At 47.7% G+C, this 19,920-nt stretch overlaps 1 protein-coding gene across 1 annotated transcript in view; it reads right to left on the minus strand.

Moving 5' to 3' along the window:
- Positions 1–17,844: 17,844 nt before the first annotated feature.
- Positions 17,845–19,920, minus strand: part of Jakmip3 (Janus kinase and microtubule interacting protein 3) — a 106,586-nt gene continuing 104,510 nt past the window's right edge. The window contains exons 21-22 of the mRNA XM_032892364.1: positions 18,453–18,525; positions 17,845–17,947 (exon numbers count right to left, since the gene is read on the minus strand). Coding sequence (XP_032748255.1) covers positions 18,475–18,525 — 51 coding nt within the window. The 3' untranslated portion in view covers positions 17,845–17,947; positions 18,453–18,474. The remainder of the gene's footprint in view (positions 17,948–18,452; positions 18,526–19,920) is intronic.

Consider the following 19,920-nt stretch of genomic DNA (forward strand, 5'->3'; position numbering starts at 1 on the left):
AGATCCATCACTGTGTTTTAACACACAACCCCAACTTAAGGGTTCAATGACGGAGTGATAGCTGATCAGCTATCAGTGTGCCACAGAGCCACTCTCCACCCTCCCTCCTGACTCCCAGTTGGTGTTGACAAGCTGCGTAAGGCACTCAGGTTTCCTGAAGGCTACAGAGTCTACAAGGGCAAAGACTTCCTTCACAGCCATAGGCCTTCAAGCAACAGAACGCTAGACCATGGAAACAAAGTAGACACCACAGGGCTGCTCACAAAGGGCTCTGCAGTTTACGTGGATTCCTAGTTTAGACAAACGGAAATACTTATGCTGTCCATGTCGTGCACACAGAGTGGGCGGGCTGACAACTCATCGCAACGTGAAGCCGAGGCCCACGCCTCAGTGGCACAGTTTGAGTCCCTGGGGGGCCATGTCAGGGTCCCTCTTCTTGCTTCACCAGGGCAGTGCCATTGCACACAGATGCCCTGTTTTAGGAGATAGCAGCAGGGGCTCAAACGTGGGAGGGAATCTGGTCCAACCCAGCATCTGGGATAGAAGATTCAGTCTGGGATTTAGAAAATGCACCTTGCGTTTTGAAGTGCTTGAGCTCCTCAGAGGCTCATTGGCAGCAAGAATCGGTAACAGAGGTTCACATTTGCTCCCCCACGCCTGCCCCGAGTTCAGGTCTGACTTTGGGATCAGGTGACAAGATGGTGCTTATGACATGGATAAAAACGATGAAGCCTAGAGGAGAGGAACAGCCTTCCGGCTCAGCGTGTGCTTTCAGGAATACAGCTGGGTGAAAGTGCCGTCTGGTTTGTGGGATGTTATCGAGCATTCACTCAGCCATTTTCCTTTCTATGTACATATACTTTACACATAAACAGAAACGACTTAATGAGCGTTGGTACTTATTTACATGCTTTTCTTTCCTGTAGAGCCATTCTTAAAAACAACAAAGTTCCCAGACCTGTAATTTAGAGTGTCAGGGGGTATTATGAAGTATTCCGGACACGAGCACAACATGCAGACCCATAATCCAATTGAACCGAAGGGGTATGAGGTGGGGTGAGTTTCCAGTGCAACTTTTTGTTCCTAATGAGCTCCTGTTCTCTTGCAAGTTCACCTGGGGCTGGGCCAGGAGCGCTGGCGGGCAGAGAGCAGCATGGACCTGAGACAGCTCCGAGATCCCTGCATTGCACGGTCCATTGGTCACTAACCCAGTGGCTTCCCCTCACCTACTGATCTGTGGCAGCATCACTGACACAGCCTATTGCTGCCATTCAGAGAGTACAGCAAATGGGCTGAGAGAAGGAAGTCATTTAAATAAGACGAGACCATGCACTAAGGACTAAAAATTTCAGACTCAAAGACCAAACCCAACATCAGGCTCAGTTAGAGAATCGATGACTGGGCATGGATGGCCAATGGGAAGGACCAAGAGCACTGAATGCATTTCCTAGCAGAAATCCTGGAGCCACTGAAGAAAAGGGCCCATGTGTCCAATCCTGTAAGCTTTTCTCTGATTTTGACCTAGGGGTCCATAACTACTTGGTCATCTGCACCACAGTTGAACATTTCTCCTGACACAAATATAAATTGAACCTAATGCTTTCAGACAGCACTCTCATTCCTCCCCCTGGTCACTAGGCTTTGTAATATACAATGCTGGATGTAATGGTCACACCTGACTGCATATCTCACTATCCGGTGTGTCAACTTCTAGGTGCTTTGAAAGGGCTCTAATCCGGGCACTGACTTCTCATTGAGCAAGCGCACACATGGACACACATGCACATGCATGCCCTCCTAATTTCAGCACAGAGGGTGACAATCTTAGACTAGCAGGGATGTGATGGGGGCGAAAGAGCCTCCTCCAACCAGGATGCATCCGGTCCACACAAGGGAGGACTTTCCTGGATGCTGGATGTACCATCTAGCACGATGGAAACCTCATTTGAACCGTCCTCATAGCTGTACTGCTTTCTCTCTGCAAAAAGAGTAGAAACAAGGGCTTTAGTGTAACATACTCAACAGACACACACATGCACGCATGCACACACACAGAGGAGTGTTTAAATATGGGGCACTCAAAGGGCAGGATTAGGAGGAACACTGAGAATGAGGGCTACATCCAGACTGGCTTGTCATGCAGGCAACTAGCATCCCATTCTGGAGGTGCTGGCTTTGGGGACACTGCACTAATGGCACATACTCCATCTGAGCAGACACCCTTCCAGGAGACTGTACCACACGTTAGTCTACATTCCTCATTGTAGAATCTATCTGAACCTTCCGTGATAGTCCCTAAAGATTGCCAATTTCTTCTCAACTTGCTCTTCTCTTCTGAGCTTAAAAGGGGCGGGGCGGGGTGGGGCTTCTGCTAGCTTCTAACGTTCTCTTATTACCTTAAACTTTTCAATGTTTCTAAATACTGAAGGAACTGCTAATGTTCCTTTCAAGCTGATCAGTGGGTGGGGGAAGACCCAAGACCACAGACGTTAACATCTACTTAAGAGAATATCACCTCACATAGAGTAAAAAGTTAGGGGCGGCAAAAAAGGCTTAGTGGTTAAAAGCACCAGCTGCTCTTCCAGAGAACCAAGATTCGATTCCTAGAACTCCCATGATGCTAATGGAATGACAGTACCACGGTATCCCATTCCCTCTTCTGGTCTTCGCTGGCACTCTGGGCACATTCTTCACAGATATACAAGCAGATATACACCCACGCACATAAAAATTAAAATAATAAAGGTTAAAATGTTTTCAAGAATTAAAATAAACAGCCACATTGTGTATATGCTAACTTCTGGGAACATTTAATTGGAATGAATGCTGTCATTTTAAATAACATATTACCCTGTGCCTTTAACCGGATCCACTTCTAGATAAGTTGTCACAGAACCACCTATTTTTAGAACATTAAAATGGGGGAAGGGGACTATTTCAGTTCTAGGTCTTTTATTTTTTAAGGTAGAAAGTCAAAGCTCCAAGGAGGAAAAGGGAGAATGCCCAGGAGACACTTGAGACTGATGAGGCCTGAGACCCCGATGGTCTACTCTCCCACCACACAAAGGATCAGGCCACAGCAGGTCTACCTTGCTTCCCAGATCTGGGACTTAGTGGACCAGGATTGGGTACCTAACCAATCAAACCCCTCAAAAGCCCAGAACAATGCATCTCAAGTAGACTTTCCCCAGCAGAAGTGCTACATAAATGCTCTTGCATTTCCCTTCTGTGGGGAGTGTGCTCCATAGAAACCTCACAGGAAGAGAAGAACAAAGAAACCTGCTCAGGATCCCATGACCTTGCCTGTGCAGCCCTTGTGTTGATGGAACTGTGTAGCTGATGACACAGCAGTGATGACTCAGCCACAGGGGGTTCAAGTCCTAGTGAGATGCCCAGCATGGGTGATCTTGGTGACCAGGGTGTGGTGGTTTACATATGCTTGGCCCAGGGAGTGGCACTATTAGGTGTAGCTTTGTTGGAGGAAGTGTGTCACTGTGGGGGTGGGCTTGGAGACCCTCCTCCTAGCTGTCTGGGGATGCTCAGTCTGTTCCTGGCTTCCTTCAGGTGAAGATGTAGAACTCAGCTCCTCCTGCACCATGCCTGCCTGGATGCTGCCATGCTCCCACCTTGATGATAATGGACTGAACCTCTGAACCTGTAAGCCAGCCCCAGTTAAATGTTGTCCTTTATAAGAGTTGTATTGACCGCGGTGTCTGTTCCCAGCAGTAAAACCCTAAGACACCTGGAATACTCCATTTCCTCTGCCACTGAGAAGTTAGCAGACTTGGGTGGGATAGGACATGGCCCTTAGCGATCATGAGCATAGTCATTTGTCCTTTCAGGTAGCAAAGTGTTTCTCTGGGTGTGTCAGGGGTCAGACGAGGACTCCTCAGTAACAAATGCGGGCTCAGATGGCTGCTTATCTCCTCAAGAGCTCACAGTTTACAAAGACAAGCGATAAGAGTGGAATTGACAACAGCATATAAGGAAGATGCTGGGTGCAGAGGGGAAGTCTCCTGCCAGCTCCAAGCTGCTTCAGTTGGAGACTGTGGGGCCATTACCTGCCCCATGGCTGTGTGACACATTGAAAGGCCAGCAGCAGGGCCATACCTCCCCTCTCTCTCTGGTGAGTGAGCAATTAATGAAGCTTCAGTATTGGGCTTCAGTGGAGTTGGAGATGCACCGGGAATTGGTAACACGAGGGCTCAGCTCATAGAACCAAGATGAGTAGAGTGCGGTGGGGATGAAGACCAGGACTTCGCTATTGTCCCTGCCCCCTACACTTGAGGTAGGGAGTGTAGCCAGCAGCCATGAGGACTCAGGCTTTCGGAGCTGTGGAAGCAACACCCATGGGTAGCACATGAAATGGCCCTGGCATATGGATGAGGAGACAGCAGGCTGATTTATGTCAAAACAGAGCCGGGGAGAGGCCCCGCCGCCTGTGTTTGCACTGAGAGCTTCCACAGGCTCTCAGCTGTTGGGAAACAGTAAGCTGTTGGCACAGGAGATGAACACCTTCCCGGGTCCCCAAGAGTGCAGCTTGGATCAAAATCAACTGCTGCAGATGGTAACACTGGAAAAGCTGGGGGCCCGCAGTTTCAGGGTGCAGAGACAAAAAAGCTAACTGTGGAGCCCACTGGAGAGGCTGGGACCCTGCAGACCCCAAACACTATTCTCCAGGGCTCCCAGAGTACTGGACCTCAAGATACAAAGGGATGGGCTAAATAAAGATTTTTTCTGATAAGCTCTGTCTGTCTAGTCACATCAGCCAAACATGTTCAAGCCAGACAGAACCAAGCAGCAGAACCAAGGCCACTTTGGAGCCCAAACCTTCTTCCCCAACCCTGCGATCTGGGGTAATATGAAGGAATAGGCAACCTGATGAGACAGTGACTTAGCGGCTTTTTCCTCTCAGACACTATCTAAACCCTAGGTTAGCAGATGAGCCAGCTCCCCGCAGCTTCCCTCAGTCTCAGGCTCCTGAAGCCTCAGCCTCAGGTCAACCCGGCCCCTCACCTGCCTCCTGAAAAGGGCTCAGCCATACCTGGCCTCCCTCTGGAGCTTCCCAGAGGCATTGACCACTCTGCATAAGGCTCTCTCCAGCTCAGAAGCTTCGCAAGGCCCCAAGCCCCTCCCATGTGAAATGCAGTGGGGGCTGGGGTGGTCTCGGGTCTCCTTGCTTTGATATCTGCCAGCTGGCAGGCACAGATGCTGATCCTGCAGGCCTGGCCTCTTCCTGCTTTGTAAGTCACTTCCCTGACTTTCCTGAGCAGGGCTCAGCTTGATCCCTGGCTCAAGCTCCCTTTGAAACTAACTCTCCCTTTGAATCGTCCAAATTGCCACTGCAGGACTAGGAACAGAGCTCAGACCTCTCGGCCCCTCCTCCTGGGACTCCAGCTTGAAAGCAGCAGATTGGGGAGGTGTGTCTCAGTCTCTGTGCTTACATCAGCCAACCTCTGCAACCAGCCCGTTCTGTGTATATGTCTGTGTGTCTTCAATGAGTTGTTTCTCTAGAGGACCATACTCACCCTGGGGACACTGCCATCCTCCCAACAAAGCAAGGTCAGATGTTCCAAGGAAATAGTTGTGGTTGCCTCTGGGATCCCAAGGCTTGGAGGACCCCATTTGAGATTCTGAATGACCCTTTGTTTGGTGGGAATCCAAGAGCCTGACCTCTCTAGGCTCAATATACCAACCCAACTCATTCCCCAAAAGAGTAGACAAGAAAGACTTGGTTCAGGGAGAAGGCTGGGCCACATCCTGAGACATAGAGGGACTCACATTCCCAATGCTCCTACCCAAAATTCACCATGTGGAACCTCTAGTAATCTCTCTTTTGTCCCAGCCTCCTAGGGGAGGCCCCAGTAAAACAGAGGGGGGGCGTTACTGCCATAGAGTGCTACACCCCAGGTATGATGAGGACAAGGCAAGCAGAGATTGGAAGCAGACAAGAGAGCCCAGCAACAGGCAGAAAGGAGGATTTGTGCTGTGGAAATGTGCTGTGTTCTAGGCTCACTCTAACACAGTAGGGTGCACTGTGATCTTGCCTAATGGCTTGAAGACAGAGGCTCATGAAAGAGAGCATGTGAGGATCTCTGGACACTCCATTCTCACGCTTGTGAGAAAGGGGTACGTGTAGCATGGGACCCCAGCATCTCTGCAGCCACCCCTGGTTTCTGCCTGCTGTTTCTCAGTTGCTCTGTGATCCTTGAGGCTTTAGGAGCAGCCTCTGAGGTTTCCTGGCTTTGTTTACAGAAGGCCCTTTGCAGATGGAGGCAGCAAACGGCTAATAGCAAGTCTAGAGAGCCAGGGCTCTTATGAGTGCGAGAGCAAGAGCAGGAAGCCCAAATTGACTAGAACCTAAAGAGCACCCTCTGGGCTCCACACCAGGCAAGAAGGGGGATTTGTGCTATGGAAATGTGCTGTGTCCCATGGAGCATGGGGCAGCACAGTGCCGTGACCACAAGCACCACAGTTCTCCTACCTTGTCATCTCCGTCAGGAGACATGAAGCACTGGCTTGTTCTTACCCAGAGGCCCTCACCTCAGCTCTTAGAGGACTGTTGAAAGTGAGAAGCCAATCCTGGGTAAAGGTAAGGAGTAGTTTTCAGGGGTGGGGCCAGGCTAGACACATCCAGGGCTTTGTTCATGCTGAACAGATGGGCTATGGCTTTACGCTACTCAAGGCTCTGCCTATGCTCCTGACTGGATACTGAGCACATTGCTCACGCCTCCCTCCCTTTGCCTGACTATATACAGCTAGTCCAATGGGTGGGTGTGCACACACACACAACCAAATGGGCAGGCACTTACATGCAGGTGTACACATATAATCAAATATGTATAAGCATGTATTCCTGCAACCCTCCGAGGCACATGCAGGTTTGAGCACTTTTCTCCTGCTTCCTATTGGTTCGTGGATTCTTCTGTCTTGGCTGCAGGCAGCTGCTCTCAGCTGACAGTGGGGGTATCCTGCTTACGTTTCTGACACTGACCTCTCTAGCAGTGACATCTCTTATTAATGGCCTCCCAGTCGTGCTATGAAAGGATCCATTATTGCGCAGACCAAGATGGCCATGTTATAGAGGGGTAGCAGCTGTCCCACAGGCAAAAGCTCCCTGTGGTGGGGGTGGGGTTGGAGGTGGGGATTAGACAATGGAACGGTGAGGGGGAGGGGATGCCTTCCATTTCCCAGCAATTGTTCCAGTCTGGTCTGAGCTTTTAGTGCAACACACCCAGGAACATTTGAGAAATGTCTTTGCCAAGAAAAGCAAAGATTTTAAAGACACAGAAAAAATAAAAGCATTGCAGCCAGGACAAGCTGGAAAAGGGTCCCAGAGCTAGACACTGATGTCACCTGACCCAGCAGCATCTTCATTCCTCAGTGGGTAATCAGAAACAACAACAACAACAGCAACAACAACAACAACAGCAGCAACAACAGCAGCTCTCTCTCTCTCTCTCTCTCTCACACACACACACACACACACACACACACACACACACACACACACACACACACACACACCCCACACCAGGGAACACTCCTGCAAAACACTTAAGAAGTGCCACTTACAGGTAAACAGCACACAGGTTCACCAGGTAAGAGGTAACATCCTACCGGGAGGGAGTCACCTCCATTTAAGGATGCTACTGGATGAATTTCAGCACAATGCTATAAAATGCTAAACCCACACCCACCGAGTCCTTAATAAAATCTTAAGAAGTAATGATATCCTCTGCTACATATTAAGTCTCTATTAAGGACCCAGTGGGTACGGGTTTTGCACTTTTCATTTCCCCAGTGTAGGGGAATGCCATGGCGTTAAGGTGGAGTGAGTGGGTGGGAGTGGGAGCATCTTCATAGAAGCAAGGGAAGGGGGATGGGGGGGAAGAGGTGGGGGAGGGGATAACATTTGAAATCTAAATACATAAAATATCCCAGAAAATAAAATTAAAAATCCAATTTAAAGCCCAAAAAAATTATAAAATGAAATTAAAAAAAAAACAAAACAAAGAACCAATACAATAAAAGCTATCCTCATAGTAACACTAGAGTTCTCTGAAAAGCTCTATGGGGGAAGGGCCAGGCCTCGGATGGCCAGCTGGGCCATATATCAGAGCTGGGTGTTGGTTATGTATAATAACTCCACAGAGGTCACGAATATGAAAGGACCCACACCAAGTACTGATTTAGATCCTGTGGCTATTGTGTGGCAGGCCCCAGCAGCAGGATGGACAGCTTAACAGCCTGATACCTAAGGCCAGGCATTGACTAGATGCTTACCAGAGGCCAGGGGGAGCCTTTCTAAGTGTAATAATTGCCCTAGGAAGGGACAGCGTCCCTTCAGTGTCCACATTTATGAAACCATATATATACATATATATATATGAATTATATATACATACATACATACATACATACATACATACATACATACATACATAATTCTATGTGTGCACAATGCTCACAGACTGGGTGTATTCTGAGAAGAGCAGTTTATCCTTAGACTTAATATCTACACCATCCCTTCTGGCCTGCCTGAGCCACAGAGCACTGGAATCGGCCTGTGACTGTGCTCAGGAGAGGCTGCTCATTGGCATTCGCGTGCAGGCTCCATGAGGAGCTGTAAATCTGAAGCCGCTGACAGTTAATCTCATACTCTGTGAGCTTCCAGACCCTGAGCTAGAAGGAACACAGTCCCTGGAGATCCAGCCCCAACCCCCAGGATCAAATGGGACCAGACAGTTTGTCTGGGCCAACAGGAAAGATGCCACCAGTAGCCTTACCCTGTCTGTTCCCTCAATGGGAGGACAGGGTCACTCCAACCAGGATGCATTGACTATCAAATGCAGGCTTGTTCCAGCTCAGCAGAAGGGCTTATCAGGAAGAGGGGTGCTCCTTATTAGGGATTCAGGATGGACAAGGCCATCCATGAAAACTGAACTTCTACGTTCACAGTGCCTCCAACACAAAAGGAATCATAGACATTTTAGATGGAAACAAGGAAGAAAACATCTGTAGCTTAGGACAAGGCAATGTTTTCCCCCCACACCTGAGAGTTCACTGCTAAAAAAGCTGATCTGTGTACATATACATACACTTATACTTACATATACACTTACACATACACTTACACATACACGTACACTTATACATATACTTACACATACATACACACATACACATACACTTATATATACACTTACACATACCCATACGCTTATACATACATTTACACATACACATACTTACACCTACACTTACACATATACATACACTTACACATATACTTACACAGACACTTACACATACACTTACACTTACACATACACTTACACATACACATACACTTACACATACACTTACACATACACTTACACATACACATACACTTACACATACACTTTCACATACACTTATATATACACATATACTCACACATACACTTACACATATACTTACACATACACTTAAACTTACACTTACATATATGTCTGGGCAACTGTGTATGCATACATGTCTATATGTGTGTGGACACACATGTGTGCACACATGGAGGTGGAGCCCAGAGATTGACATCTTGTTCTTCCTCCATTACTATCTACTTTATATGTTGAATAAGGGTCTCTAATTGAACCTGGGGCTTGCCAGCTTGTTCTGGGAATCCCTGCCTCTGACTTCCATCTTGAGAGGCTATAGGCAGGCTGTCACGCCTACCCAATATATAAGTGTGAGCTGGGGATTGAAACTCTAGTCCTCATAATTGCATATTAAGCTGAGCTGTACCCTTGGCTCCAGTTGATAAATTAGACTTTATCAAAATTCTAAGTTCTTTATGGCATGCTTTCAAGAGACTCAAGAGAAACAAAGGATTGGGGTGGGCATGGTGGGTAACACCTGTGATACCAACATAGAAAGCTGAGGCAAGAGAAATGCTGTGAGTTTGAGACCAGCCTGGGCTACATGCAAAATGGGCTTCCTGCCCCTCTCTCCTCTCTCTCTCTCTCTCTCTCTCTCTCTCTCTCTCTCTCTCTCTCTCTGTGTGTGTGTGTGTGTGTGTGTGTATGCAGCGTGTGTGTGTGTGTGTGCCCAGGTGTATAAGGATGCATGAGTACATGTATGTGTATGTGTGATCAGAAGACAATCTCAGGTGTCATTCCTTAGGTACTACCCACTTATAATTTTGAGATGAGTTCTTTTATTGGCCAAAACTTAGGCTGGCCAGGGAATGATTTCCTGGGACCCACCTGTCTTGTCCCTCCATTGCTGTGGTGACAAATACATAACCCAATACTTGGCTTCTTTTTTAAATGTGGACTCTGGGAATCAAGCTCAAGTTCTCTTGTTTGCACAGCAAGCTCTTTATAAAATAAGCCATCTCCCAATAAAGCCTGGTTAAGATAAAAAAAGACATGAGGAAATGATTTGGAACTCTCTCTCTCTCTCTCTCTCTCTCTCTATATATATATATATATATATATATATATGTATGTATATATATATATGTATATATATATGGAAAACAAATGTATCTCGACTATATGTAAAAAAATTATAATCACCACATTAGGTGGATATAGCAAGCAGCCCATTTTAAAAATGGGTAAAAGAATCTGAAAAGAAGCATTGCCAAAGAAAATATACGGATGGAAAATCAACACAAAAAATACATCTAGCTCTGTTAGTCATTAGAAAACTGCAAAGTACAACCAAAATGAGATCGTGCAAGACTAACCATGCAAAGCACCACAGAGTAACAGGAGTGCTCTCCTGCATTGCCCATGGGAATACAGACATCGGTGCACAGCAGCACTGAACAGTTTCCTATAAAATTAAACATAGCATTGCCAGGCAATACAGAGGTTCCACCCTAGTTATTGTCCCAAGAAGAACGAAAACTCCCACTCACTAAAACATGCACACAAGTCCTAGCTCTGCTCATAATTGCCCCAAACTGGAAGCAGACCTGACGACCTTCAGCTGGAGATGCTTCTAAATAAAAAGGGAATTCAGAGGAAAGCCAGGCCCTAGAGCTTCAGATTATGTGATTCTATTTATATGACTTGAAATGGCAACGCTTAAGGGAAGAAACAGACCAGGGCTACCAGAATATGCTGAGGAGCTGAATAATAAGTAGGTAAGGAGTGGGGGTGTCTGTCTGTCAAGATGGTGGTGGACAATGTGTCATGAAAATATCATAACCCAAAGATGCTTACTGCACATCACAAACAGTAAACAGCATCACATGTGAAATTTTAAAAAATCAGATCGTGGGATAAAGAGAATACAGGCTGTCACCAAGGATCCCAAACATTAGGGACAGAACATAACTGTTCTGGGAGAGGAGGAGGGAGAAAGACTACCTGCATTACTGTGCTGACAGGCTTTATGTCAACTTGACACATGCTATAGTCATCAAAAAGGAGGGAGTCTCAACTGAGAAAATGCCTTTATAACAGTGATATGGGAGTTTAAGCCAAATAAATCCATTCCTCTCCGATTGCTTTGGTTATGGTTTGGTCATCACAGCAATGGTAGCCCTGACTAAGCCAGAATTGGTACCTGGATAATGGGGTATTGCCGTGATAGTTCTGACCCATGTTGTTTGGGGGAGGATTGTGGAAGGAGTTTGGAATGTTGGGCTAGAAAGGCCTTTGGGTGCTGAAAGCATGGTGAACTGTTCTGTGGGAGCTTGGAAGAAAAGAGTTTTGAGAAAACTGCAAATGATGGAGGCCTGACTTGTGAAGTACCAGGGGGAAGTTTGAGAGCTACACACTCTATCAGGAAGTATGTCTTTGTTGGAGTAGGTACGACCTTTTTGGAGGAGCTATGTCACTGTGGGGATGGGCTTTAAGGTCTCATGTATATATGCTTAAGTCTGACCAGAATCGGTCTCTCCTGGCAGCAATGGATCAAGATGTGGACCTCTCAGTTTCTTCTCCAGCACCAGGTCTGCCTGGACATTACCATGCTTCCTGCCATGATGATAATGGATTGAACCTCTGAAACTGGAAGCCAGCCCCAGTGTTGAACCTTATAAGAGCTGTCTTGGTCATGGTGTTTCTTTGCAGCAATAGAACCCTAACTAAGATAAGCACCACTGAAGTGAAACTTTCGCTTTGATGGGACAGTTGATGCTTGTTACTTGGAGCTGAGAAATTAGTAGTGACTAAGAAGAGACTTGCATCATTGATATGAAATCTTCTGGGAAGTATTTCCTGAGAGCAGGTCCACAGAAGCTGTGTTCCAGGGGCAGCTAAAGTTGTGCCTTGCACTGGCAGTCAAACTTGGTACTGTTAAATGTCACTCTGGTTGTACTGGTTTTGAAGGCATGAAGGGGCCATGCAGAGTAGCTGAGGCTGGCACTGCAAGAGGCCAGGGAAGGGCACTGTTTATGGTACAGCTGCAGTAGCATTTGAAGCCCCAGGATTGAAGGGGTCATGAAGAAAAGTTGAGGCTACTGATGAAAGTACAACCCAGTTGCAGCAGAGACCCCAGTAATTTGGAGGTGCCAGCACTATGGAGAGACAACTACCAATAGCAGCAGTGATGGAGTGGAGCTGGTCTGAGCCTAGAAGACATGCAGTATGTGCAGGAGAGAGTAGAGACAGAGATGTGACCCAACCCCCTTGAGGAGCCCAGACATTGGACATTGAGTTATTTACACAGTTGGAGTTTGGTTTTGATTAGATTTGATTGTGATTGTGCCCTGGCTCTTCCCTCTTGAAGAACAAAAGTCTTTCTTCCTTCCTTCCTTTCTTTCCTTCCTTCCTTCTTTCTTTCTTTCTTTTAAAGATTTATTTCTTTATTATATATAAGTATACTGTAGCTGTCTTCAGACACACCAGAAGAGGGCATCAGATCTCATTACAGATGGTTGTGAGCCAGCTTGTGGTTGCTGGGATTTGAACTCAGGACCTCTGGAAGAGCAGTCGGTGCTCTTAACCACTGAGCCATCTCTCTAGCCAACTACAAAAGTACTTCACTTGAGCCCACAGTTGACTTTGAACTTGTAGGGAGATTTTGGATTTTAAAAGAGACTTTGGATTTTTAAAAAAGACTGAATTTTAAAGTGTCTGGATCTGTAAAGACTATGGAACTTTTTAAGTCTACAAAATGTTCTATACTGTGACGTTTCTGTTAATGTGTGATCTTGGTGATAAACAAGAAAAGAAAGGTTGTGGCTTAACAGGGATGTATTTGTGTGTCAAGTTGACAAGGGCAGCCATGCTTACTAGTTTTATGTCAACTTGACACAAGCTAGAATCATCAAAAAGGAGAGAATCTCAATTTAGGGAATGCCTTCCTAAGATCAAGCTGTGGGCAAGCCTGTGGGACATTTTCTTAGTGTATCTTGGAGGGGGGGGCAATCAATTGTGAGTGGTGCCATCCCTGGGCTGGTGGTCCCGAGTTCCATAAGAAAGGAGGCTGAGCAAGCCATGAGGAGCAAGCCAGTAAGTAACATCCCTCCACGGCCTCTGCATCATCCCTGACCTTCAGGTTTCTGCTCTTTCAGTTCTGGTCCTGATTTTTTTTTTTCATGATGAACTGACATGGAAGTGCAAGCCAAATAAACCTTTTTCTTCCCTAATTGCTTTTGTCATGGTTTTACCGCAGCAATAGCAACCCTGTCTAAGATAGTTTATTTTGGGGGAAAACATTTTGTGTGGACACCATAAGACCAAGGATGACCAGAACTGTACACAGTACTGCATTCTTGGTAGTGATCTTGTGTCTTAGCAATTCTGAGATGACATACATACAGAACTGAACAATAAACAAATGAGTGCACAGTACGAGTCACATGCCCTGCCACTGTCAAAGTAAGAGGTCGGAAACAGGAAAAGAGTGAGGTTAGAGTAAATCTGGCATTGTGGGGGGTCTGAATCTATGGCATTATAATAGCAACTGATAGATGATAGGTGGAGAGATAGAAGTCGGTAGAAATAATGGGGAAATATAAAGATAACTAACACATTGTCTATATCTATTACTGTCCGGATGAGGAGGAGCATCTGTGTGGGCCGGTCCTGCCATGCTCCCAGCACCTCTCACCTGCCCCGTTTTCCCTCCGTCCTGGTCCTGTTTTCTCATCAGTCTGACACAAGCTAGAGTTATTTAGGAAGAGGAAACAACAACTGAGAAAATGCTTCCATAAAACTGGAGGAAGGCAAGCCTGTGGGGCATTTTCTTAATTATTGGTTGATGTGGGAGGGCCCAGATCATTGTGGATGCTGCCATCATTGGGCAGGTATGTAAGAAAGTAGGCTGGGAGCTGGAGAGATGGCTCAGTGGGTAAGAGCACTGGTTGCTCTTCCAGAGGACCCAGATCCCCAGCACCCACATGGCAGCTCGCAACCATCCATTACTCCAGCTCTAGGGATCTAGCACCCCTGGCACTGACAGCATCAGGCATATGCTTCGTTCACATGCAAACATGTCAATAAAACACTCATGCACATGAAAAACAAACAAAATACAAAAAGGAAGAAAAGGAGGAGTAAAGAAAGGAAGGCTGACCAAGCTGGGAGGATTGAGCCACTAAACGCCACTCCTCCATGGCCTCTGCATCAGTTTTTGCCTCTTGGTTTCCGCTCTGCTTAAGTTCCTGTCCTGACTTCCTTGGATGGTGGACACTACATAAAATAAGCCCTTTCTTCTCGGGTTGCTTTTAGTCATGGTGTTTATTACAGCAATAGAAACTCTAATATATCCTTCATGTGGGAACTGTCCGGATTTAAGGCGCTTTAACTGCAAATCCCAGAGGTCTACCTGGCCACAAGTATAGGAATGGTTGCAACCAATGGGACAGGCATATTCTGTCATCTAGGAGCCTTCCCAGGAACTTAGGGCTGTCTCCATAGGAAGATGGCATTGAGCAGACCTATGTCTACAGTCCTTCATCCAGCTACCAGCAACCTTTAAGGCCAGGCACCTAAGGATATGAGATTGGGATTGTTCTAGCGAAGCAAGCAGGAAAAAATGAACAATCAAAAATAAACAAAAAATGCCACCGGCTTTTTAGGTACAAAGAGCGCACAGTGGGACTTACACGGCCTGAGCCTCTGCAGCCTGTTGCTTAGTCACACAGTTTGCTTGGTTGGAGTGCCCCCGTGTGGCTCGCGCTGGCATTTCCTGTAGCTCTGAGCCAGGCAGCCTCCTGCTCCCTTCTAGAACTAGCCTTTGTGCCAGCTTTCTGACTGTGCCTATAGACACTAGAAGCCACAGAGGTCATACCGGGTCCTGAATAGGGGGCCTGGCCCACACTGAAGACCAGAGAATGACCTAAGACTTGCTCGTAAGAACACGTATTTGAATGTGACGTAAAAGACGAATAAGTACCTCCTACCACCTGCTGAACAGACAGGTCCCACAATCTCATGATACGTTTACGCAGGCGCATCTCTCCAGAACAAGGCTGTCTCCTGGAATTCTCCTGCCTAGCCCCACCAGGGGAAATGCCCATAGCCCTGAGAAGAGGCTTGGTGGGAAGACATTCTTGCTGAGCGGTTCAGCTTGCCACACAAAAGCCAGCTCACTGTCCATGGGGCACGCTAGTCTTCCTGACGCCCTGTTTAGATACTCAGATTGTGGGAAAGTCTCAGCATAGAGGGCTCAGCTTCAAGGGCCTCCTAGAGTGGAAAGATACTAGAGAGAGAGGGACACCGGGCCAACCCACAGTGCTCATGAGGAGAAGCATGTGTACTAGACAAAGTACTCTTTGGCTACTTGGCATTTCTCTTTTACTGTAGCTGAAAAGAGGGCTAGCCTCTACCACTCCAGAGCATGTGCTGGGTCTCCATATGTGACATTGTCTAAGTTCCCATGCCTGCCTTCATAAACTCCTGTCCCCTATGCTCAGCAATAGATTCCGCCATGTTCCCTGGTAAGCTCTAGGCTCTGCTCAGTCAGTGCCAGGACAGGTGGCCTCACCAGGACCACTTAACAGGAAACCACAATACATTCTTAGGTGGTGGGATGTCTCTGATGAACAGGCCGTATTGGAGCCCTACTGCAGGACTTGGAATTTCTGTGCTCTTCCCCAAACTGGGCAAGCTCCATCCCTCAGAGGACACTGAAACATGCTACAGCAGGCCTTCATGTCCCAAGAGACACATACAGAGACAGTAGCTTCCCAATCCCAGAGAGCCTCAGAGTGTCTCTGGGAGTCTTTCCTCAGTTACCTCATCCCCACAATGGTCTTGCTGTGGCCCACAGGGGACCAAGCTCTTTTGATTTGCCACAGGGCCTGGAGCCAACAGGATCTTCCTGTCATGGGAATCTGTTCAAAACACAGTATAGCTAGGGCTCTGATCCCAGCTACTCAGAAGGCTGAGTCAGCAGGATCACGATTTCCACCCCTGGGGTTCAGACTGAGTTCCAAGCAACTTAATAGGGCATTGAGTGAAAATAAAAAATAGCTTGGGGGTAGAGAATTTTCTCGAATGTGCCAGGCGCTGGGTTCATGTTAGGTATGTAGTGGATTGTTTTTACCCACACTGTTGCTGGTTCTGCCATCTTCAGTGGGGACTGGGCAGGGTGGAGCACTTTGTATCACAGGGATGAGCTTCCAGTCTGTAGGGATGGGGATGAGGGTGCCCTGTGTTTATTTGATCACCACTGTACTGGGGACATGGAAGTTCCCACTGTGTGAGGGGTCTGGCTACCACAGATGAAGTAGAAAGCTTCTGTCCCAGTTTTACTAGTAGCAGGGTAGGGCTGGAATGCGCTAGCCATGGTAGCTTTCCCAGAGAGCGCTGGCATCTGAGTTAGCATGAACGGGGACAGTGAGGAGCCTATAACTCTTGAGCCAAATCTAGAAATGGATGCAGGAGGCCCCCAGCCTATTATCCACATAGGCACTCCAGGCTCCTCTGGAGGGGAGACCTCGTTCACATCTCAAATGGCACATTTGATCAAGCTAAAACAGCAGGCTTCAAATAATGCAGGAAGGAAGGCTGTCCCCAGTGGACAGATGTTGCCACCTACCTGTAGGCCACTGCACTGTGGCTACCATCCGAAGTTCATGGACCCTTAGGTGCATCTTCTCTTCTGGACCCTTTCTTATGTGCACAGGCTGTGGACGAAGCCATCTTAAGCTACCTTCATCACTGGCCCTTGTCACATGAGGCTCTCAGGCGAGGCTCATCTGCTGAGGGTCTTCTAGGTTAGGAGGGCCACAACTCCACCGTATTTTGGCTGTGCTTTGATCCACATTCTTCAAGGCCAGGCCTCTGCATACTCATCCCATGTGCTCCCTGGCCTCTTTTCTGATCTTTCCACTGTGTTCCTGGCCAGCAGCTGGGGATAGGATTCTAGCCTTTGTGTCTGGGAGTAGGGTAGGCCAGCGGGAGGTCATGACTCTATCTGCCCTCACAGAGACGCCAATGTAACAGAACAAGGTTGGGCATGGGATGTGTCCAGCAGCAAGTGCTCAGGACCATAGTGAGTGGCTACAGGGTGACACTCAGGGTCACCCCTGAGACCACAGCCTTCATCTTGCCATTAGGGGCAAGTCTGGGCATTCTGAGATCTTCTTCCAAGAGTGCTGATGGTCACTATGGGAACGAGGGGTGTGTCCAGCGTGGGCTCCATCGCTCCATTGGAGGAGCAATCCTTACCCCTGCATGGCAGGGAACAAACATTACACATTGCTGTGATTGGGGCAGGGCCTACTCTCTGGGCTGAAAGTCACCAGCAGCCAAAGCTAGACTTCTCTTAGAGAAGCGCTAGCCAGCAAGACCAGTTCTAGTCCTGGCTCACCCCAAGCGGACAGTGGCTGCAGGTCACAGTGTTTTTGCCCTCATCCTCCACAAGGCGGGGCGCAGAGCCTGAACACTCCCAAGTCTTCAGTGTTGAAATGCAATTTCCCACACTTTCTCTGGCACCTGCTGCTCTCTGGTCTCGTTAGAGGACAAAGGTCCACCTTCGCCTTCGCAGAGGGCTAGAAAAAAGGGGAAACAAGCACAGGGCTTAGTGGATGAAGGGAGATGGCAGAGGCCCTGAGATGAACGGTATCATTATGTCCCAAGTGTCCGCACATCTGAGCAGAGTGGTGACCAAGTGTGACCTTTGTGTGCAGCCAGAGCAGTGGCTCTACATTCGTACCATTCCTGTGATTGTAGGTGACCCAGTAACTTGGGGATATGAAATCTGAGCTAGAGAGGACACAGAAAAATTACAAAACCTCCTTCTGCTGGCTATGAACGCTGACTTCTGCACTGGGTGCATGTCGTGAGCGTGCCTTATACCCTCTCCTGGACCTAGTGACTGGAAAGGGCTTCAGGTTTCTGAAGGGTGGGTAGGTTTTCAAGGAGCTTCTGGAAGACCCTGGAGTGGCATTTCTGCTTCCTTGACGGCAAGTAGGCAGCTGCCTGGGTGGCATGGTACACCACTGTCCCCCATAAAACGGAGCAGGACCAGGAAGTGCCGGTCTCTGATCTACTCACCAGTTCAGGGTGCCAAGAACAGCTATGACCAGAGAATGAAAGCTAGGGAGAAAAACAAGAACAAAAATAAAAACTGAAAAGGAAAGGGAGGGATGGAAAAAGACAGGAGAGAAAGAAAAAGAAAAGAGTTTTTAGCTTGTCTGGAAAGAAGTGAACCAAGACCATAGAGAAGGGGGTCGTGGCCAGCTGGGGATCAGGCAAGGATGGGGTAGGTGTAAGAGGCTGACAATGCTACCCCAAATGGTGGTGGGGCACTAGGCACCACACAAAGGCTCTGCAAGCTGAGCTTCTTGGAACCAGGGGTCTGTGGAGAGTCACTGAGCTGAGAATGACAGCACTGGAATGGGAGGGCAGTCCTAGTACCCAGCAAATACAAAGTACCATAGTTTGGTGGAGGTTTCTTTTAAACAACAAAATATACTGACACCCTGAGTAGATTTGACACTTGAAGAATTGGTTGGGTTGGGGGTGGGGCCAGACTAACTTGAAGAAAACCAAGCAATCATATTCAGGCACTTAGTTCAGTTTGAAAGCCCAGACACGGAATCTAACATTGCTCTACTGTTAATTCGAGCATGAGCCCTTGGGCTAAGATACAAAATGAAACAAGTATATAGTCTGGGGACTACATTGCCACCTTAGGGATTTGTATTTATTTGATGGGCAAATGGACCATAGAGTAGACAGCCTGCTGGCCCAACAATGAGCTACCTAGCAGTCCCCAACTTGCCACTTGTCTCTAAACAGAGTGGTCATCTTTCTCCAGGATTCTATTCTCGGTAGATTGTCAGGTCAGAAATTATAACGTTAGAAGCTCAGGTAAACGTAAGACCATGTCCCTTCCTAAACTCGCTGGGTGCCTAGTGTGCACATCGGGTGTTTGCCCATGTGGCCAAGTTTGTAGGCGGTCCCTGTTGGTACCTTCTTTCACAGCCTATGCCCTGCTCAACTCTGGGGTCCTCTCTTCCTGGTAGACTTATGAATTTATGTGAGGTCTGCTGAACGGTGACAAGTGTCCCACAGATGACAATCTTTGTCACGGTTAAGGCAAGATGGCCTGGCTGAAATGGCCAGCTGCTGGGGACTGTTCTGCAGAGAACAAGGAACACCTCCAGGCTCTGGCTAAGACTGGTGAGGAGGTGGTCTAGAGGGTGTCCTGCCCAAGCACTGCTTCCTATTCTCCCAGAAGGAATAAGGCTGGCAGATCGGTCCCACAAGCCACCTCCTGTGACTGGTCACGTGCATGGGATCTGTCCCACACGGGAAGGAACAATTACAAGACTCAAGAAAGCACCTGACTCGAGAAACCTGGAAACCTGCCCCAAATCACAGAGGATATGGACTTCCCCGAAATGAGTGCACGGCAACCCACAGGGGTCAAGTTTTCCAGGCACACATTTTTCCACTTGGTCTGGGGAGTCGTGGGTGTCGATACCAGTGAACAGAGGCCCTGCACCCCAGGCTGCAG

The sequence above is a fragment of the Rattus rattus genome, chromosome 2 (genome assembly GCF_011064425.1).
Source record: "Rattus rattus isolate New Zealand chromosome 2, Rrattus_CSIRO_v1, whole genome shotgun sequence".
NCBI classification, from domain to species: Eukaryota; Metazoa; Chordata; class Mammalia; order Rodentia; family Muridae; genus Rattus; species Rattus rattus.